The sequence below is a fragment of the Panulirus ornatus genome, chromosome 19 (assembly GCF_036320965.1).
Source record: "Panulirus ornatus isolate Po-2019 chromosome 19, ASM3632096v1, whole genome shotgun sequence".
NCBI classification, from domain to species: domain Eukaryota; kingdom Metazoa; phylum Arthropoda; class Malacostraca; order Decapoda; family Palinuridae; genus Panulirus; species Panulirus ornatus.
In genome coordinates this window covers 55142800-55166503 of record NC_092242.1, presented here as the reverse complement: position 1 = coordinate 55166503, position 23704 = coordinate 55142800, and the positions used below count along the sequence as shown (strand labels likewise).

At 37.9% G+C, this 23704-nt stretch overlaps 1 protein-coding gene across 9 annotated transcripts in view; it reads right to left on the bottom strand.

Moving 5' to 3' along the window:
* The window catches only part of rdgB (retinal degeneration B), a 485210-nt gene that overhangs the window by 199100 nt on the left and 262406 nt on the right, over positions 1–23704 (bottom strand). For 7 of the 9 annotated variants that reach the window (XM_071673888.1, XM_071673895.1, XM_071673896.1 and 4 more), the window contains one exon: positions 13835–13858. The exons of the other annotated variants lie outside the window; for them this stretch is intronic. In XM_071673888.1, the coding sequence (XP_071529989.1) occupies positions 13835–13858 (24 nt within the window). The remainder of the gene's footprint in view (positions 1–13834; positions 13859–23704) is intronic. 9 annotated transcript variants of the gene reach the window in all.

Below are 23704 nucleotides of genomic sequence, written 5' to 3'. Positions count from 1 at the left end.
TGCTATAGTCGTACTTATACCGTACTACCTATTAAGGAGAGAAATTAGGGAAAGATCCACAAACATTAATTACACCTCGCCTTCCAAAAAGCAAAATCTCAGTATCAAAGTTTACGTGAATCAGATTATCATGAAATGCAAGCATACATCTACTGCAGTACCATATTGTGTGTAGCTTTATTAAGCGCTGTACCAACATGGAAAAGACAAAAGCCAAGTGACTATGAGGGAGTTTAAATTTCTTTGGAAAGTTTGCATCCACTGTTCAACTTTTAACCATTGTTTATGACTTTTTCTTTCAGTAAAACCATTCTCCAAGGAGGATTATTACTGTAGCTTAAGAAAAAGTAGGAAATATAATTCAAGTAAATGCATCATAATTACTTGTATTTAGAGGCTACTGCAGTAATATCAGTTTAGATAACAGGAGACTCCAAGTTGTTTCCCTTTGTTAACAATCAAGCTCTTTATGTACTTTTGATACCTGAATAATTAACCTCTCCAAAAAGAGAATGGCCAGCTGGATTCGTATGTAATATTAAATGCTGGATTCACAGGTAATATCAAACAACTTCTAAACATCCCGAATCATCTAACATTTCACTACTTAATTTCCTGAAAAGTCAAAATCAACCCCAAGTCCTCTTAACCATCACAAAATTTTATGATTATCATCTTAATCCTAAAATCTAAAGTAGTCCTCTAGGACATCTATCTATCTATCTATCTATCTATCTATCTAATATATATATATATATATATATATATATATATATATATATATATATATATATATATATATATATATATATATATATATATATATATATATTCCTATGAGTCCATGGGGAAAATGAAACATGAAAAGTTCCCAAGTGCACTTTTGTCTCTTCGATGTATATCAACTGACTGTTATATTTCTCTCTTGTGTCTCCCCTGATGATGTGATCATTACATGAAAGTGCACTTGGGAACTTTTCATGTTTCATTTTCCCCATGGACTCATAGGAATATCTTGATCAGGTGCAAAATTGTGATCCTTTCCAATATATATATATATATATATATATATATATATATATATATATATATATATATATATATATATATATATATATATATATATATAAAATATATATATATATATATATATATTTATTATTTATTTTGCTTTGTCGGTCTCCCGCGTTTGCGAGGTAGCGCAAGGAAACAGACGAAAGAAATGGCCCAACCCACCCCCATACACATGTATATACATACAAGTCCACACACGCAAATATACATACCTATACATCTCAATGTACACATATATATACACACACAGACACATACATATATACCCATGCACACAATTCACACTGACTGCCTTTATTCATTCCCATCGTCACCTCGCCACACATGGAATACCATCCCCCTACCCCCTCATGTGTGTGAGGTAAGGCTAGGAAAAGACAACAAAGGCCTCATTCGTTCACACTCAGTCTCTAGCTGTCATGCAATAATGCCCGAAACCACAGCTCCCTTTCCACATCCAGGCCCCACACAACTTTCCATGGTTTACCCCAGACGCTTCACATGCCCTGATTCAATCCACTGACAGCACGTCAACCCCGGTATACCACATAGATCCAATTCACTCTATTCCTTGCCCGACTTTCACCCTCCTGCATGTTCAGGCCCCGATCACTCAAAATCTTTTTCACTCCATCTTTCCACCTCTAATTTGGTCTCCCACTTCTCCTCGTTCCCTCCACCTCCGACACATATATCCTCTTGGTCAGTCTTTCCTCACTCATTCTCTCCATGTGCCCAAACCACTTCAAAACACCCTCTTCTGCTCTCTCAACCACGTTCTTTTTATTTCCACACATCTCTCTTACCCTTACATTACTTACTCGATCAAACCACCTCACACCACACATTGTCCTCAAACATCTCATTTCCAGCACATCCACCCTCCTGCGCACAACTCTATCCATAGCCCACGCCTCGCACCCATACAACATTGTTGGAACCACTATTCCCTCAAACATACCCATTTTTGCTTTCCGAGATAATGTTCTCGACTTCCACTCATTCTTCAAGGCTCCCAGGATTTTTGCCCACTCCCCCACCCTATGATTCACTTCCGCTTCCATGGTTCCATCCACTGCCAGATCCACTCCCAGATATCTAAAACACTTTACTTCCTCCAGCTTTTCTCCATTCAAACTTACCTCCCAATTGACTTGACCCTCAACCCTACTGTACCTAATACCCTTGCTCTTATTCACATTTACTCTTAACTTTCTTCTTTCACACACTTTACCAAACTCAGTCACCAGCTTCTGTAGTTTCTTACATGAATCAGCCACCAGCGCTGTATCATCAGCGAACAACAACTGACTCACTTCCCAAGCTCTTTCATCCACAACAGACTTCATACTTGCCCCTCTTTCCAAAACTCTTGCATTCACCTCCCTAACAACCCCATCCATAAACAAATTAAACAACCATGGAGACATCACACACCCCTGCCGCAAACCTACATTCACTGAGAACCAACCACTTTCCTCTCTTCCTACATGTACACATGCCTTACATCCTCGATAAAAACTTTTCACTGCTTCTAACAACTTGCCTCCCACACCATACATTCTTAATACCTTCCACAGAGCATCTCTATCAACTCTATCATATGCCTTCTCCAGACCCTACATACAAATCCATTTGCTTTTCTAAGTATTTCTTACATACATTCTTCAAAGCAAACACCTGATCCACACATCCTCTACCACTTCTGAAACCACACTGCTCTTCCCCAATCTGATGCTCTGTAGATGCCTTCACCCTCTCAATCAATACCCTCCCATATAATTTACCAGGAATACTCAACAAACTTATACCTCTGTAATTTGAGCACTCTCTCTTATCCCCTATGCCTTTGTACAATGGCACTATGCACGCATTCCGCCAATCCTCAGGCACCTCACCATGAGTCATACATACATTAAATAACCTTACCAACCAGTCAACAATAGTCACCCCCTTTTTTAATAGATCCCACTGCAATACCATCCAAACCTGCTGCCTTGCCGGCTTTCATCTTCCGCAAAGCTTTTACTACCTCTTCTCTGTTTACCAAATCATTTTCCCTAACCCTCTCACTTTGCACACCACCTTGACCAAAACACCCTATATCTGCCACTCTATCATCAAACACATTCAACAAACCTTCAAAATACTCACTCCATCTCCTTCTCACATCACCACTACTTGTTATCACCTCCCCATTAGCACCCTTCACTGAAGTTCCCATTTGCTCCCTTGTCTTACGCACTTTATTTACCTCCTTCCAGAACATCTTTTTATTCTCCCTAAAATTTAATGATACTCTCTCACCCCAACTCTCATTTGCCCTCTTTTTCATATATCGCTACCTCGCTAATGCAGGAAATGGGGAGTAGTATGAAAGAAAAAGATATATATATATAAGTAACGAGTAAGTAACGTAAGGGTAAGAGAGATGTGTGGAAATAAAAAGAGCGTGGTTGAGAGAGCAGAAGAGGGTGTTTTGAAATGGTTTGGGCACATGGAGAGAATGAGTGAGGAAAGATTGACCAAGAGGATATATGTGTCGGAGGTGGAGGGAACGAGGAGAAGTGGGTGACCAAATTGGAGGTGGAAAGATGGAGTGAAAAAGATTTTGTGTGATCGGGGCCTGAACATGCAGGAGGGTGAAAGAAGGGCAAAGAATAGAGTGAATTGGATCGATGTGGTATACCGGGGTTGACGTGCTGTCAGTGGATTGAATCAGGGCATGTGAAGCGTCTGGGGTAAACCATGGAAAGCTGTGTAGGTATGTATATTTGCACGTGTGGACGTATGTATATACATGTGTATGGGGGTGGGTTGGGCCATTTCTTTCGTCTGTTTCCTTGCGCTACCTCGCAAACGCGGGAGACAGCGACAAAGCAAAAAAAAAAAAAAAAAAAAAAAAAAATATATGATGATACAGCGCTGGTGGCTGATTCATGTGAGAAACTGCAGAAGCTGGTGACTGAGTTTGGTAAAGTGTGTGAAAGAAGAAAGTTAAGAGTAAATGTGAATAAGAGCAAGGTTATTAGGTACAGTAGGGTTGAGGGTCAAGTCAATTGGGAGGTAAGTTTGAATGGAGAAAAACTGGAGGAAGTAAAGTCTTTTAGATATCTGGGAGTGGATCTGGCAGCAGATGGAACCATGGAAGCGGAAGTGAATCATAGGGAGGGGGAGGGGGCGAAAATCCTGGGAGCCTTGAAGAATGTGTGGAAGTCGAGAACATTATCTCGGAAAGCAAAAATGGGTATGTTTGAAGGAATAGTGGTTCCAACAATGTTGTATGGTTGCGAGGCGTGGGCTATGGATAGAGTTGTGCGCAGGAGGGTGGATGTGCTGGAAGTGAGATGTTTGAGGACAATGTGTGGTGTGAGGTGGTTTGATCGAGTAAGTAACCTAAGGGTAAGAGAGATGTGTGGAAATAAAAATAGCATGGTTGAGAGAGCAGAAGAGGGTGTTTTGAAATGGTTTGGGCACATGGAGAGAATGAGTGAGGAAAGATTGACCAAGAGGATATATGTGTCAGAGGTGGAGGGAACGAGGAGAAGTGGGAGACCAAATTGGAGGTGGAAAGATGGAGTGAAAAAGATTTTGTGTGATCGGGGCCTGAACATGCAGGAGGGTGAAAGGAGGGCGAGGAATAGAGTGAATTGGATCGATGTGGTATACCGGGGTTGACGTGCTGTCAGTGGATTGAATCAGGGCATGTGAAGCGTCTGGGGTAAACCATGGAAAGCTGTGTAGGTATGTATATTTGCATGTGTGGACGTGTATGTATATACATGTGTATGGGGGTGGGTTGGGCCATTTCTTTCGTCTGTTTCCTTGCGCTACCTCGCAAACGCGGGAGACAGCAAAAAAAAAAAAAAAATATATATGTATATATATATATATATATATATATATATATATATATATATATATATATATATTTCAGAGAAGAGGAAAACTTACAAAACCTAGCCATCTTGCTATTATTTACGATAGAAAATATTTGTCTACTCCTAACTATACAATAGATATACCCTTTCTGATGCACTATGAAAAGTATTCATTGCACATGCTCTGAAAGAAGTAAAATCACTTACCTTTTAACATCATAAATGCTTCTAAATGCCAACTAATTTCATAAACTCCATAAAATTTAGAAAAATACAACTATCATAAAATTCACTCATGTTATCTCATCAATGCTCCTTTATTACTCGGTCTAAGTTGCAGGCAATGGTAAGAGTTTAAGTGGGTGGGCCATATAAAAGTTAATGATAAATATAAATCATATAATAAGAAGCAAGGCAACTGGTCTGGGAAAACTGGAATACAAAATATTTCACAAAACAGAAATGCTTAAACTACAAAGTGCCATGAATGAAGTCACTGTCAGTAACTGCCTTTTATGTATAAGATAGGTAATATACTTAAATATCTACTAATCTTTGGCACATATATTGCAACTAAATAGCATGAAATGAAGCTCTAAATGTTGACTCATAAAGCATACTTATCATGCTATGATGTTATCAAAAGAGCCCATTCTAACAGATGCTGCTATAGTATATCCATGAAATATTTTAAGCACAAAACATCCTGACATCCACATCAATAAGATAGGGTAAGCTGAATCTACCAAATCCAATATGTTGCTCATTTTTGCGTGTCTTCTTATATGAAAATCATAACTAATTGCACTGTAATCTTGTTTCTGCATTCTCTATATGCATGACTTAAGATGCATAACTAAAATACCCTTCAAATTCTCATGAGCCCTGAATATTATGCACTAATATTACTAACAATATTCAAAATAAAATTAATTGTTATGCTCTAAATGTATCTCTATCTAACAGTAAATCACTTTTAGGTGAAATGATAGTCAAGAGTCATGTAATATGTGTACAACACATAATGGCAAATCAAGGGATTTAGTGCCCTGGGGACAAAATATTCTTGCCCCAGCTCTCAGCAGTTCTTTTGATTGTTGACTGAAAGCAAGAGAAAGGTCTTTTGTTTATTGACTGAAAGCAAGAGAAAAATGAAGGTGCATCACATCCATACTGTACAACTGGTAAGAAGTGAACAATTGGTACAAAGTCAAAATTACTGTACTGCTTCTGGAATATGATATCTTATACAATACAATCATTATTATTAGTCTGTCCTCGAGCATTTGCAAATATCATTGATTACATGAAGTTTCAAGAAAAACGTAATTACAAATGGTGAAATACTAGGGTACATCACACCCTTAAGAATACAGAAGTTTATCAAGATCAAAAAGACCAGATGGTATCTCAAAAGACATCCAAGTTTCGAACTCATATTAGCAATAATAATTTAAGGAAAGTCAGATCTCATTATCTGGGCCCAAAGAGGCTACCAGGCACTGATACAATTCATAGGCAGATAAATAGTCTCATTTTCAATGTCTCCAGACTTCTGAGCCTAATAATTTAACCCTTACACTAAGAAATTCATCTGAAATGATGTTCCCATAGAGTACATATCAAAATCTATTTTTTTCTTTTCAGAATAACACTATATCATGTGTTATAGTAGAATATACCCAGAAAAGTAGTATATTTTCCTCTGTATTGGTGTGGGAGGATAGTGAGTGACTGGGGTAGGATCCTGGCAAGTGGATCATTATCTATGATTATGAATTTTCCAGCTGTGATTTCATTCAACAGACTCCTAAACACATTACACACTTTATATTTTTTCCTTGGCATGACTTAACACATCCCATAAACATACATATTTCCTTCTACTATACATATCCTTCATGTATCATATGCATAATTCATGTATCTACATATCACTTACAATGACAGTACATTATTAATATGAAATGAAAATATAATCTTCTCATCAAAAACATAAACACATATACAAGAGAAATATTTTCTTTTAGTCTAAAAATGACTACAAAAGTGGATGTGTAAATTTGACTTCCTGCCATGATGATGTAGTTACAATCGGTTTGACAATTCATGGTGACTGTGATGCATAATATTTTTTCCATCTGCATTGGCTTCCTGGTGACAACTATGGATTAAAGATGGATATGTACATCAGCTGAGACTTCAAATGAGGGAAGGGACTATCAAAACCTCATATGAAGCAAAGGGCTAAGAAAATTAGGATCTCATTTTCAGCCCTCTACCCCCACCCTTGTCATCAGGACCTGGAGTAATTCATGGGAAGTCAGATCTACTAATTTTCAGAGCCCTCTAAGCTATTGCCCCCTAGGATAATTCAATAACTTAGATTTCTTCATTTTCAGGGCCTCCTCAAGCTATAAGGCCTTGGAGCCTGGCCTCCTCCTTGACATGCCATTAGTAATACTCATTAATACATTATGTCGCAGCTCTTCATCCATCTCAAATGCAAGGAAACTGAACAAGATCTTGCTCAAGAATGAATCTTACATGCTTACAATATCAATTAAAGTATTTGGTTTGAAAAGGAGTTCCACTGCTGCTGGTACACATTAAGTGAAAAGCAATATTTTACCTGTTGGGTATCATATCAGGTATTTTCTATTTCCATCCTATCATACATGAAGAAGTGTTACTGGCCTCCATCTACATGTGTTAAGAAGTCAACTTTCAAAGAAGATATATCACTGTATGGATAAAAAGGGGATTCCTTCCTCAAAGGAGTCCAGAATTTCCCTATTACCGTGCATAATGCAGCCTCATTGCTATAGGAACCCCATAAAAGGAATCCTGCGGTTGTATAATGACTGAATACTAAACATGTACATAAGATATAGTACCAACAGAGTATCAGCCCATCTGACTCTAATGCACTCAGTAACATGATGATACTAAACAAGGTTTATTTGTGCATTTTCTACAATATTGTAACTCCATGACTCAGCTCCTACAAGTAAATTCAAGTATTCGAAGTCTATTTCTATAAAGTAAAAATACCGCATTATCAGATATATACCATCTCTGAAAATGTTATTTCTTGCTACCTACAGTACCATCTTCACTGTGCCTTTATAATTTTGTAAAAAAAAAAATTCTGATTAATCACAACTCTTTTTTTGTGCTTGTAAATTATCAACAGTATTATGCAACTTTGTCCAGCAGTTAATTTTCCCAAGGTGCACTATGTAAGTGAACTATCCATCTGCATTGCTAGAATCGTTTGGGTTGTCCCTTACTAAAGAGGGTCAATCTCCCTCAACCTTTGTTTCCTATTTCCTGCCTTGCTATCATGCACGCTAAAGGAAAAATTTGAGTAAATTTCATCTCTGATAAGTATCATCTTAGTGAGTCTACTATTCAGTTTAGTTCCCCTATTTGGTCCTTTTACTTCAGCACTTTTCCACTTAGTGCTAATCCATTACCTCTGATATACAATATTTCAAAGTCTGCTCTGGATCATCCCTATGAGTCTTTTTGTGCTTCTTTAGGTGTGGTGATCAAATTCAAGGAACATAGTTTAGGCCTTGTGTAGGATATGAAGTACTTACTAAGTATTTCCTTATCTATATATGTAAAAGTTATTGTGATATATGCCAGTACACAGTTCTCCCTTAACTTTTTCCCTTGTATAGGACTCTGGCGAGAGGTTAAGGACAATGTCTAGTTCTAGGTCCTTCTCACACACAAAATCCTGCAGCTTACTTCCTGCTAGGTAATAATCACACTGAGGCCATCTTTTGCTTTGTCCTATCCTCACTGCTTTACATTTGCTTGGGCTGAATTTCATCAAGAACATTTCAGACCAACTGTGAAATCTGTTTATGTACCTATGTAATATGATGCAAGCCTTCTTGCTTTTCACTTCCCTAATGACCTTTGCATCATCTGCAAACATATTCAGGAAGGATTCCATACCCTGAGGCAAGTCATTAACATTAATTAGGAAGAGTAATGGTCTCAAAACTAAATCCTGTGGCACTCTGCTGGTCACCTCAACCCATTTGGTAAAGGTTCCTATGAAATGCGTCCTATGCTCCCTCCCATCAAAATAATGTATCCGCTGTAGGAGTTTTCCCCCGATTTCTACCAAATGATCCAACTTCTCAATCAGCCTTCTCTGTGGAACATTACAAATGCCTTCTGGCACTCCCAATAAGAAAAGTTCATCCAACCTTCCCTTTTGTCCCAGATTGAGCAATCACAGGACATTACACCCATTTAAGTAAGAAACATAAAAATAAGGATGTAAAGTCACACTTTTCTTGTTCAAAAGTGGTGGATGAATGGAACAGACTGACAGAGAACATGGTTAATGAGACAGCATACAAGAATTTTAAAAGATTATATCATAGCAAAAAGTGTTCAAGAGAAGGGGCCATAAAAAGGTAAGCCTTCCTCCCTGTACAGTACAAATAAGTAATTAAACATGAATGTTTCTGCTGGTCATGAGATCCTTTGTGAAATAAAGCCCAGACAAAATTTGTGCCACCTTATTTTTTGTACTCTTTATGACCATCATTTACAAACATCTTTATTATCATTTACCAAACATAATTACCATAATAAACACCCAAACATTAATGCAGAGTCTAGGAAAGTAGTATGAAGGTTGAAAATTAACAGTACCTAAGTTACTTAAATTCTAATGCAGCATCTTTAAGACTTATTAACATCAAGCAATTTCCTTTCTTTCCTTGCAAATTTTAAATTTCAAATAATACAAACCTGTAAAGGGGAAGAGTGGTTTGGGAAAGTCTTGAGAGTAAAGTCAGGGGTTGTTGAGAGGACAAAAGCAAAGGAAGGAGTAGCACTACACCTGAAGCATTTGTAAGAGTATGTGATAGAGTGTAAGTAAATAAATTCTAGACTGATGCGGGTAAAACTGAAAGTGGATAGAGAGAGATGGGTGATTATTGGTGCCTATGCACCTGGTCCTGAGATGAAAAACCACAAGAGGCAAGTGTTTTGGGAGCAGCTGAGTGAGTGTGTTAGAAGCTTTGACGCATGAGACTGGGTCATAGTGATGGGTGGTATTAATGCAAAGGTGAGTAGTGTGATAGTTAAGGGTATAATTGGTGTACATGGGATGTTCAGTGCTGTAAATGGAAATGGTGAAGAGCTTGTGGATTTGTGAGCTGAAAAAGTCTTGGTGATTGGGAATACCTGGTTTAAAAAGAGAAATATACATAAGTATATGTATGTGAGTAGGAGAGATGGTCAAAGGGTGCTACTGGATTACATGTTAATTGATAGGCATGTAAAGAAAGACTTTTGGATGTTAGTGTGTTACGAGGGGCAGCTGGAGGGATGTCTGACCTGAAAACTATACTGAATAAAATAACAAAAGTGAGTACCTGTAAAAGGTAACTCTGTCATCATGGTTTTCTAGGGAATTATGTCTGCATGATATAATAAAACTTGCAGATCTAAAACTGGGATCTTAAAAAGATACTTAATCAGCAGGCTCTGCCTTTACTTATTGCCATAAGTAGAAAAAATTCATCTTAACCAAATTTACAGTATATATTGAGATGTATAGATATGTATATGTGCTGTGTGTGGACGTGTATGTGTATAGATGTGTATGTGGGTGGGTTGGGCCATTCTTTCATCTGTTTCCTTATGCCACCTCACTAACGTGGGAGACAGCAACAAAGTATAATAAATATAAATATATTGGAAATATAAATAATTCCATACATGTACAGCATATTTTGGAAATATAACTGATAACATGCATGTACATATATACTGGAAACAGAAGTCACAGCATTCATGTGCAATATATATTGGAAATATAACTACAAATATGCATGTATGGTATGCACTGGAAATATAACTCAACATAAATGTGCTGTGTATACTCAAAATATAACTGACGACATAAATGTACAGCATATACTGGGAATATAACTGACGACATGCACTATTCGGTATACACAGGAAATAATATGCAAGAAATGTGACAAAATTTCATTTGCTAATGAACTTATTCAGTGACAGAACAAAGAAAGAGAAATTTGAACTTTTAACATTATATGGTTAATAAAGGAGCATTGATGAAACAATTATAGAGTATAATGTCTACATTCTGAATAAATAAAAATATATCTGCCATATAAACACAGCCCTTATCATTACCTTTTACTTTAAAGATGCTTGTTGCTTTTATAAAAGCAATACCATTTACAGGATATAATGAAACACTACCACTGTTTGAACTACAGCTTACACAATTAATGACAACAAATGCATACTATATTTGTTAGTTGTCATGAAAGAGAGAGAGACTGGTTTCACAGCACTTAATCAAATTAGCAAGGCATTCAAAAGTCAAGCTCTTCTACTTAGTGAGGGATAATCCTAAAAAAAAAGCTTTAATTTTCAGTCCTGGTACAGTTACACACAATCATTCCCTTCAACAAGAATTCTACTCCTTTTACCTAATAACAGATTCAATGCTTCAAAATGACACTTATCATTTTCTAATGGCCATTCAGTAATGTCACAACCTAACCAAAACGTCATCAACACTGAAGCCCTTGATAAAATGGATATTTTGGCAGGACCAAATTACATCTAACTTAACTCATCCCAGTGCTTGGCTTTTAAACTCAACTTTCTCTTTTGCATCACCATACCACGATTTTACAGGCAAGTCAGTTCCTCTTTACTACTCTGTAGGAAACAGTTCTAGCTTATGTTTCAGTCAACTTCATATTTTGTGAGTTGCAAAGAACAGGCAATAATGAAAACAAAACTGTAAAATTTGCAAACAGATTTCAGGTAATACGGTGTTATATTGTGACATCACAAGAAGGATCATGCATACAATTCCAGCACAAAAGCAAGATATCAGTAAAGCATACCAAAATAAGAAAATGGCATACATACACAGACACCACACTAATCAATAAGTGGTAAAACTACTAACACAGTTAACAGTCAAGTCACTACCAACTATGAGAGAACATAATTTTTCATCAAGATTAAGCAATTAATGAAAACTTAAGGTTTAATTTAGGGTGCAGAGGAAAAGTTTAAGCACTAAAAACCCTATGGAGCAGGAATGAATGAAATCCTTGAAAATTAATAAAGTTGTTAAGATGTAAGTTTAGCACTGCAACTAAATTAACTGTATAAAAGGTAATGGAACCAGTAGATTTTAATAGAAATGAATGAGTTACGGAAGTGACAGAGTTTGCCATGAATAAAGGAAAAATCAATGAATACGGATATATATACACCATACAAAATTCTACAATACAAAATTAATATATTCAAATGAAGTATGTGGTATCAGTAAAGAGAATATGAGTTCTTAATATTGAATTATCTGGCTCTATATATTATTCTGCCATTTCCCACATTTGAAGCAGGGTGGCACATGATGAATTGTCCCATAATATTCTGACAAATGACCATTTCTAAAGACAGCACTGTATCAAAAAACTAGTCCTGATATTTAAAAAAATCTGGAAAAAAATCCAGTTTACCAATTTAGCCATAGAAAAAAAATTGTGAAAAACTAAGAGAATAATACAAATTTGACAAAGCAATTAACTGATGCTGAAATTCTTGGATGAGTAATGGTCATTATGTAATGTGTCACAGATAAATGCAATGCAAAATATTAGTCAAGGCAGCTGATTTTGCTTGCCAAAATGTATCAATTCAAGGTACTGGATATCATGGCTAAGATTCCACAACATTAGTTTTACTTTTCAATGGCATTCATGGGAAGCCAAGTGATATCGATAACATTATGACATAAAGAGAGTCATATAACATGTGATGAATCCTTTCAGATAATCATCTTGATCCCTTATTTACAAAGTTATGCAGCAGAAATGAATTACAGTTTAGATAAAGAAAAAATCTGAATTATCCCTACCCCCAAAAAATGAAAACCTTAGTATAAGAGACTGTATGGAAACCCCTTCTATTAAACCAATTATCTTTTCTATAACTCCCAAAAAATTACATTATAAATTCATTTAAACATTATTACAACAAATCAATTACAATAAATGTGACATTTCAATGAGTAATTCCATTCAACTCATGAAGTGATGAAGCAGTGAGAAAAACAATGATGGCATAAAAGAGTAGGCTATGAATATAAAAATTGGCTCAACTTTTTTCTTTTATACTTGTTCCCCATTCACTGGATTTGAATCAAGCAAGTACAGATGAAAAATGGCCTCCTTTGTTCATATCCACTCACTAGCTGTCAAGAATAATGCACTTAAACAAATACCCCCATTATCTATTTTGAATAAAAAAAAAATCAAGTTGTCAGAGAACTTTTGCCACAATATAGTCACAAATAATTCAGCATAAAACCATTTACACAGCCAGTTTGATTAACTGTAATTTTATCTTTTTTTCCAAAAACTTTCCATCATTCAGTAAAATCTGTAACCTGTATTCTGACATTTTGGGGTTTAACTTCTCAGAGCAGAGAATGCTTTATGGAATTTTTAAACATGCAAGATCTTTATCAGGAAAGGCATGAATAATAATCTTTTTTTTAATACTACAATGAAAGGACTATACTAGAATTTTACTAAAACATGACGACTTCAATGATGGGATATAATAATAATAAGAATAGTCATGAAAGAATGTTAGCACTTGGATACTGGAGAAAAAGCCATGGAAGACATACAAGACAGGAGAATAAAAAACAAAATGAAGGTACTGAAATAAAACTGGCTAACCACAAAAAAAATGCACAAGGGCTGGTAAGAAACACACATAGGATTGAGCAATATACATGCATGACTGGGCAGACCTGGGCAGGATACCTGAGTACATACCCTTTATTATGGGGATGGCTGACCCTGCATAAAACAAACAGATGAAACAATGAGACACAAGAACATGCACATCTGCACCATACTGTGAAATATGACCATCTATGACTTGGTTCAAGGTATAGCTATTATCATCTTTAAACATAAATCCCAAAATGAATAGTACATGTTCTGTACTATGCAAAACCAGTCTCAATTATTAAATAAATAATCAAATATAAAAGAGTAAACAAACAAAAAATTATATCTAATACAGAAGACTCTAGATTATCTTTACTTCACGTAACCCAAATCTTTGCCATTTCCACACCCTGGAATCTGGCATTGTAAACACTTCTCGAATGTATGCAAAATATACAAAATGCCACACAAATGGAACAATTGATCACGATACACTCAAGATTTCTTTGTTGCAAAAGTTCATCAATTAATCAAATGCCCATATATATATAAAATGGAGGCATATATAAAAAAAAACACAAAATTTATGTTATTACTGCTCATAAATTATAAATACCAGCCATGATGGAATACATACTTCTGGGAAGAATGAATCTTCTGTTATCAGAAAATCCAATCAATCATCAAGGCATTAGTCCAAAATTCTGAGGATAACTGAGAGTCTAATGTACTACCATGCAGTGAAAGTATGTAATGTAGAACATTTATTAATCCTTTCAATGTTTAATCAAATCTCAGGGGTACTCCAATAATTCTTGATCATTATGGAAAAAAATACCTTTATCTTTTAAATTTTTCTTATTCTCATATGTTAATTCTAACTTAGAATCTACAAGCATTACAATAAATATGTAATGATATAAAACCATATAAACTGTAATGATTAGTAAAATGTATTAAAAAAAGTATAATAATAAAAAAAAAAAAATATATATATATATATATATATATATATATATATATATATATATATATATATATATATATCACTAACACTGATCAGAAATGAAGTAACATAAAGCCTGATGTACTCCTCTAGCATGAAATGAAATGCAAGTATAGATCTTTACCAAACTCAGTATAACTCATGTAGCACAAATGGAAAACTACCGAATGTTATGTTACGTACAGTGATTGGGTAAAAAATGGTATGAATATCGCAGGTAAGGAGAATAAATGCTTACTCTGGCATACTTAAATCAAGTAGTGAAAGGGTTAATGTAGCAAGGTGAAATACAATGTCTTAATAAAGAAATACAAAGTTGTAAGATACAGAGTGCATTTTGAAAATATCACTTGTACCAAAAGACAAAATTAGTTCAATATTCTATTCAAATTCCTATTCCCTAATTGGGTAAGATTCTATTCACCAAATAATATCATAAAATTTAAATTTCTCATGTAAGAATGGGAAGTAGAATTACGATCTGCAAACTTATATTGCAGTTAAAATGAATGGATGTTACAGTATCACTCTCTAAACACAAAACAGCGACCTTTCATTGTGCACAGTTTCTGCTACTGCAGAGGCAAATAACAATATATTTTGAAGATAATAAATATATACATGAGCAATAACTCTATCAATATTCTATCAAAAAAGGCTGTTACTTTCGTTAAATTTGAAAGATAAAAAGACACAATGAGTCACTCTGTAATCTTCATTTATCATATCAACTCATTTATACTCATAATTTCATCAGAAACTTTCTCATGCTTTTTCTCTAATTTTCACTATGCATGACAATCTGACTACATATAGTGGTGGGATGAGGAAGCAAGATTATTAGTGAAAGAGAAGAGAGAGGCATTTGGACGATTTTTGCAGGGAAATTATGCAAATGACTGGATGTATAAAAGAAAGAGGCAGGAGGTCAAGAGAAAGGTGCAAGAGGTGAAAAAGAGGGCAAATGAGAGTTGGGGTGAGAGAGTATCACTGAATTTTAGGGAGAATAAAAAGATGTTTTGGAAGGAGGTAAATAAAGTGCATAAGAAAAGGGAACAAATGGGAACATCAGTGAAGGGAGCAAATGGGGAGGTGATAACAAGTAGTGGTGATGTCAGAAGGAGATGGAGTGAGTATTTTGAAGGTTTGTCGAATGTGTTTGATGATAAGAGAGGCAGATATAGGGTGTTTTGGTCGAGGTAGTGTGCAAAGTGAGAGGGTTAGGGAGAATGATTTGGTAAACAGAGAAGAGAAAAGCTTTGTGGAAGATGAAAGTCAGCAAGGCAGCAAGTTTGGATGGTACTGCAGTGGAGTGCCCGAGGATTAGCGGAATGCTTGCATAGTGCCATTGTACAAAGGCAAAAGGGATAAAAATGAGTGCTCAAATTACAGAGGTATAAGTTTGTTGAGTATTCCTGGGAAATTATATGGGAGGGTATTGATTGAGAGGGTGAAGGGATGTACAGAGCATCAAATTGGGGAAGAGCAGTGTGGTTTCAGAAGTGGTAGAGGTTGTGTGGATCAGGTGTTTGCTCTGAAGAAAGTATGTGAGAAATACTTACAAATGCAAATGATATTGCATGCAGCATTTATGGATCTGGAGAAAGCATATGATAGAGTTGACAGAGATGCTCTGTGGAAGGTATTAAGAATATATGGAGTGGGACGCAAGTTGTTAGAAGCAGTGAAAAGTTTTCATTGAGGATGTAAGGCATGAGTACATGTAGGAAGAGAGGAAAGTGATTGGTTCTCGGTGAATGTTGGTTTGTGGCAGGGGTGTGTGATGTCTCCAGGTTGGATTTGTTTATGGATGGGGTTGTTAGGGAGGTGAATGCAAGAGTTTTCGAAAGAGGGGCAAGTATGCAGTTTGTTGTAGATGAGAGAGCTTGGGAAGTGAGTCAGTTGTTGTTTGCTGATGATACACCGCTGGTGGCTGATTCAGGTGAGAAACTGCAGAAGCTGGTGACTGAGTTTGGTAAGGTGTGTGAAAGAAGAAAGCTGAGAGTAAATGTGAATAAGAGCAAGGTTATTAGGTACAATGGGGTTGAGGGACAAGTTAATTGGGAGGTAAGTTTGAATGGAGAAAAACTGGAGGAAGTGAAATGTTTTAGATATCTGGGAGTGGATTTTGCAGTGGATGGAACCATGGAAGCAGAAGTGAATCATAGGGTGGGGGAGGGGGTGAAAAATTCTGGGAGCATTGAAAAATGAGTGGAAGTCGAGAACGTTATCTTGGAAAGCAAAAATGGGTATGTTTGAAGGAACAGTAGTTCCAACAATGTTATATGGTTGCGAGGCGTGGGCTATAGATAAAGTTGTGCAGAGGAGGGTGGATGTGCTGGAAATGAGATGTTTGAGGACAATACATGGTGTGAGGTGGTTTGACCAGGAAAGTAATGAAAAAGTAAGAGAGATGTGTGGTAATAAAAAAGAGTGTGGTTGAGAGAGCAGAAGAGGGTGTTTTGAAATGGTTTGGTCACATGGAGAGAATGAGTGAGGAAAGATTGACAAAGAGGATATATGTGTCAGAGGTGGTGGGGAACAAGGAGAAATGGGAGACCAAATTGGGAGTGGAAAGATGGAGTGAAAAAGATTTTGAGTGATCAGGGCCTAAACATGCAGGAGGGTGAAAGGTGTGCAAGGAATGGAGTGAATTGGAACAATGTGGTATTACAGGGTCAATGTGCTGTCAGTGGATTGAACCAGGGCATGTGAAGTGTCTGGGGTAAACCATGGAAAGTTTTGTGGGGCCTAGATGTGGAAAGGGAGCTGTGGTTTCCGTGCATTACACATGACAAACTATAATAAATAATAAATAAATACATATATTATCATTATCATACTTTGTCGCTTTCTCCCACGTTAGCGAGGTAGCGCAAGGAAACAGACAAGACAATGGCCCAACCCACACACATACACATGTATATACATAAACGTCCACACACGCACATATACATACCTATACATCTCAATGTACACATATATATACACACAGACATATCCATATATACACATGTACATAATTCATACTGTCTGCCCTCATTCCTTCCCATCACCACCCCGCCACACATGAAATGACAACCCCCTCCCCTCGCATGTGTGCGAGGTAGCGCTAGGCAAAGACAACAAAGGCCACATTTGTTCACAGTCAGTCTCTAGCTGTCATGTATAATGCACCAAAGCCATAGCTTCCTTTTCACATCCAGGCCCCACAGAACTTTCCATGGTTTACCCCAGACGCTTCACATGCCCTGGTTCAATCCACTGACAGCACGTCAACCACAGTATACCACATCATTCCAATTCACTCTATTCCTTGCATGCCTTTCACCCTCCTGCATGTTCAGGCCCTGATCACACAAAATCTTTTTCACTCCATCTTTCCACCTCAAATTTGGTCTTCCACTTCTTGTTCCCTCCACCTCTGACACATATATCCTCTTTGTCAATATTTCCTCACTCATTCTCTCCATATGACAAAACCATTTCAAAACACCCTCTTCAGCTCTCTCAACCACCCTTTTTATTACCAGACATCTCTCTTGTCCTTTCATTACTTACTCGATCAAACCACCTCACACCACATATTGTCCTCAAACATCTCATTTCCAGCACATCCACCCTCCTCTGCACAACTCTATCTATAGCCCATGCCTCGCAACCATATAACATTGTTGGAACTACTATTCCTTCAAACATACCCTTTTTGCTTTCCAAGAAAACTTTCTCGACTTCCACACATTCTTCAGGGCTCCCAGAACTTTTGCTCCCTCTCCCACCATATGATTCACTTCCACTTCCATGGTTCCATCCGCTGCCAGATCCACTCCCAGATATCCAAAACATTTCACTTCCTCCAGTTTTTCTCCATTCAAACTTACCTCCCAATTGACTTGACCCTCAACCCTACTGTACCTAATAACCTAGCTCTTATTCACTTTTACTCTCAGCTACCTTCTTTCACACACCTTACCAAACTCAGTCATCAGCTTCTGCAGTTTCTCATCCGAATCAGCCACCAGCCCTGTATCATCAATGAACAACAACTGACTCACTTCCCGAGCCCTCTCATCCACAAGAGACTGCATACTTGCCCCTCTTTCAAAAACTCTTGCATTCACCTCCCTAACAACCCCATCCATAAACAAATTAAACAACCATGGAGACATCACACACCCCTGCTGCAAACCAACATTCACCGAGAACCAATCACTTTCCTCTCTTCCTACTCATACACATGCCTTACATCCTCGATAAAAACTTTTCACTGCTTCTAACGACTTGCCTCCCACACCATATATATTCTTAATACCTTCCACAGAGCATCTCTATCAACTCTATCATATGCCTTCTCCAGATCCATAAATGCTGTCTCCCGCGTTAGCGAGGTAGCACAAGAAAACAGGCGAAAGAATGGCCCAACCCACCCACATAAACATGTTCATACATAAACGTCCACACACGCACATATACATTCCTATACATTTCAACGTATACATATATATACATACAGACATATACATATATATACATACAAACATATACATATATGCACATGAACATATTCATACATGCTGCCTTCATCCATTCCCGTTGCCACCAATCCTCACATGAAATGGCACCCCCCTCCCCCACGCAAGGTAGCGCTAGGAAAAGATGTAAAGGCCACATTCGTTCAACTCAGTCTCTAGCTGTCATGTGTAATGCACTGAAACCACAGCTACTTTTCCACATCAAGGCCTCATAAAACTTTCCATGGTTTACCCTAGATGCTTCACATGCCCTGGTTCAATCCATCACTGACAGAGAAGAAAGAATACTTCCCCTGCATTTCCCGCATGTCGTAAAAGGCGACTAAAGGGGATGGGAGCGGTTTTTTTTTTTTTTCTTTTTTTATCAAAGAAATACTCCCCTCCTTGTATCTTAACTTTCTAAAAGGGGAAACAGAGGAAGAAGTCATGCAAGGAGTGCTCATCCTCCTTGAAAGCTCAGATTGGGGTGTCTAAATGTGTGTGGATGTAACCAAGATGAGAAAAAAGGAGAGATAAGTAGTATGTTTGAGGAAAGGAACCTGGATGTTTTGGCTCTGAGTGAAACGAAGCTCAAGGGTAAAGGGGAAGAGTGGTTTGGGAATGTCTTGGGAGTAAAGTCAGGGGTTGGTGAGAGGACATGAGTAAAGGGAGTAGCACTACTCCTGAGGCAGGAGTTGTGGAAGTATGTGGTAGAATGTAAGAAAATAAACTCTCGATTGATATGGGTAAAACTGAAAGTGGATGGAGACAGATGGGTGAGTATCGGTGCCTATGCACCTGGTCATGAGAAGAAAGATCATGAGAGGCAAGTGTTTTGGGAGCACTTGAGTGAGTGTGTTAGCAGCTTTGATGCACAAATGTGGGTTATATTGATGGTGATTTGAATGCAAAGGTGAGTGATAAGGCAATTGAGGCAATAACTGTACATGGGGTGTTCAGTGTTGTAAATGGAAATGGTGAAGAGCTTGTAGATTTATGTGCTGAAAAAGGACTGGTGATTGGGAATACCTGGTTTAAATAGAGAGATATACATAAGTATACATATGTAAGTAGGAGAGATGGCCAGAGAGTGTTACTGGATTACATGTTAATTGATAGGTGCATGAAAGAGAGAATTTGGATGTAAATGTTCTGAGAGGGGCAACTGGAGGGATGTCTGATCATTATCTTGTGGAGGCGAAGGTGAAGATTTGTAGAGGTTTTCAGAAAAGAAGAGAGAATGTTGGGGTGAAAAGAGTGGTGAGAGCAAGTGAGCTTGGAAAGGAGACGTGTGTGAGGAAGTACCAGGAGAGATTGAGTGCAGAATGGAAAAAGTTGAGAGCAAATGATGTAAGGGGAGTGGGGGAGGAATGGGATGTATTTAGGGAAGCAGTGATGGTTTGCGCAAAAGATGCCTGTGGTATGAGGAAGGTGGGAAGTGGACAGATTAGAAAGGGTAGTGAGTGGTGGGATGAAGAAGTAAGACTGTTAGTGAAAGAGAAGAAAGAGGCATTTGGATGATTTTTGCAGGGAAATAGTGCAAATAACTGGGAGATGTATAAAAGAAAGAGGCAGGAGGTCAAGAGAAAGGTGCAAGAGGTGAAAAAGAGGACAAATGAGAGTTGAGGTGAGAGAGCATCATCAAATTTTAGGGAGGATAAAAAGATGTTTTGGAAGGAGGTAAATAAAGTGCGTAAGACATGAGAACAAATGGGAACATCGGTGAAGGGGGCTAATGGGGAAGAAATAACAAGTAGTGGTGAAGTGAGAAGGCGATGGAGTAAGTATTTTGAAGGTTTGTTGAATGTGTTTGATGATAGAGTGGCATATATAGGGTGCTTTGGTCGAGGTGCTGTGAGAAGTGAGAGGGTCAGGGAGAATGGTCTGGTAAACAGAGAAGTAGTGAAAGCTTTGCGGAAGATGAAAGCTGGCAAGGGGGCAAGTTTGGCGGTATTGCAGTGGAATTTATTAAAAATGGGAGTGACTGTGATGTTAACTGGTTGGTGAGGATATTTGGTGTATGTATGGTTGATAGTGAAGTGCCTGAGGATTGGCGGAATGCATGTATAGTGCCATTGTACAAAGGTAAAGGGGAGAAAGGTGAGTGTTCAAATTACAGAGGTATAAGTTTTTTGAGTATTCCTGGGAAATTATATGGGAGGGTATTGAATGAGAGGGTAAAGGCATGTACAGAGCATCAGATTGGGGAAGAGCATTGTGGTTTCAGAAGTGGTACAGGATGTGTGGATCAGGTGTTTACTTTGAAGAATGTATGTGAGAAATACTTAGAAAAACAGATGGATTTATTTGTATGTAGCATTTATGGATCTAGAGAAGGTATATGATAGAGCTGATAGAGATGCTCTGTGGAAGGCATCAAGAGTATATGGTGTGGTAGGTAAGTTGCTAGAAGCAGTGAAAAGTTTTTCTCAAGGATGTAAGGCATGTGTACGAGAATGAAGAGAGGAAAGTGACTGGTTCATAGTGAATGTTGGTTTGCAGCAGGGGTGCGTGACATCCCCATGGTTGTTTATTTTTTTTATGGATGGGGTTGTTAGGGAGGTGAATGCAAGTTTTGGAGAGAGGGGTAAGTATGCAGTCTGTTGTGGATGAGAGGGCTTATGAAGTGAGTAAGTCATTGTTCACTGATGATACAGTGCTAGTGGCTGATTCGGGTGAGAAACTGCAGAAGTTGGTGACTGAGTTTAGTAAAGTGTGTGAAAGAAGAAAGCTGAGAGTAAATGTGAATAAGACCTAGGTTATTAGGTTCAGTAGGGTTGAGGGACAAGTTAATTGGGAAGTAAGTTTGAATGGAGAAAAACTGGAGGAAGTGAAGTGTTTTAGGTATCTGGGAGTGGATTTGGCAGCAGATGGAACCAGGGAAGCAGAAGTGAGTCACAAGGTGGGGAAGGGGGCAAAGGTTCTGGGAGCGTTGAAGAATGTGCGGAAAGCTTCTCAAGAACGTTACCTTGGAGCAAAAATGAGTATGTTTGAAGGAATGGTGGTTCCAACAATGTTATATGGTTGCAAGGCATGGGCTATGGATAAGGTTGTGCGGAGGAGGGTGGATGTGTTAGAAATGAAATGTTTGAGGACAATACGTTGTGTCGGGTGGTTTGATTGAGTAAGTAATGAAAGGGTAAGAGAAATGTGTGGTAATAAAAACAGTGTGGTTGAGAGAGCAGAAGAGGGTGTATTGAAATGGTTTAGTCACAAGGAGAGAATGAGTGAGGAAAGACTGACAAAGAAGATATGTGTGTCAGAGATGAAGGGAACGAGGAGAAGTGGGAGAACAAATTGGAAGGATGGAGTGAAAAATATTTTGAGCGATTGGAGCCTGAACACGCAGGAGGGTGAAAGGCATACAAGGAATAGAGTGAACTGGAACGATGTGGTATACTGGGGTCAACGTGCTGTTAATGGATTGAACCAGGGCATGTGAAGCATCTGGTGTAAACCTTGGAAAGTTTTGTGGGCCCAGAATGTGGAAGGGGAGCTGTGGTTTTGGTGCATTACAAATGATCGCTAGAGACTGAGTGTGAACAAATGTGGCCTTTGTTATCTTTTCCTAGCGCTACCTCATGCATACGTGGGGGGGAGAGGGGGTGCCATTTCATGTGTAGCAGGGTGGCAATGGGAATGGATGAAGGCACCAAGTATGAATATGTACATGTGTATGTATGTGTATGTCTGTGTATGTATATGTATGTATACGTTGAAATGTATAGGTATGTAGGTGTGCGTGTGTAGGCGTTTATGTATATACATGTGTATGTGGGTGGGTTGGGCCATTCTTTCATCTGTTTCCTTGCGCTACTTTGCTAACATGGGAGGTGCGACTAAGTATAATAAACAAAGAAAAAAATATGTTTAAAAATTCTACCTACGTATTCCCCACATGTTGCAGAATGCAACTTAATGGGGTGGGAATGGGGAGTAGGAAACTACAGGGCTGGCACTATGAAATGAACGATGATGGACGAAGTGCTTTGTTGAAACTGGTAGCAGTGACATTTATACCCAGTAGAAACAACCTTGATGACTTTGTATCACTTCCCAAAGCATTCTGAAGAATATCCAACTTCAAGTAAACATGAATCCACATATTTCAGCATGATGGTTAAAGGAAGACAATCCTAGACTACTTGGTCATGTGTCTGTATGTACTTTTCGTAGCCAGATCCATGATGACTTGAAGTTCAAGAGGTGTATGCCTCACAGGAAACCACTAATGACAGACCGTCAGTAAAAGAACTGACTCCCATTTGCCAAGAAATATTTGCAGTGGGACTACGAAAAGCGGAAGAAAGTATTCTGGTCTGATGAGGCTACATTTGATGTTACTGTGAGCCATAGAGGCAAAGTGTACCTGAGGCATGGTAGAGACCCATACAACCCTATGTACATACGAACAACTGAAAATTTTCAGACTCACTAATGGTTTATGGGGCTTTT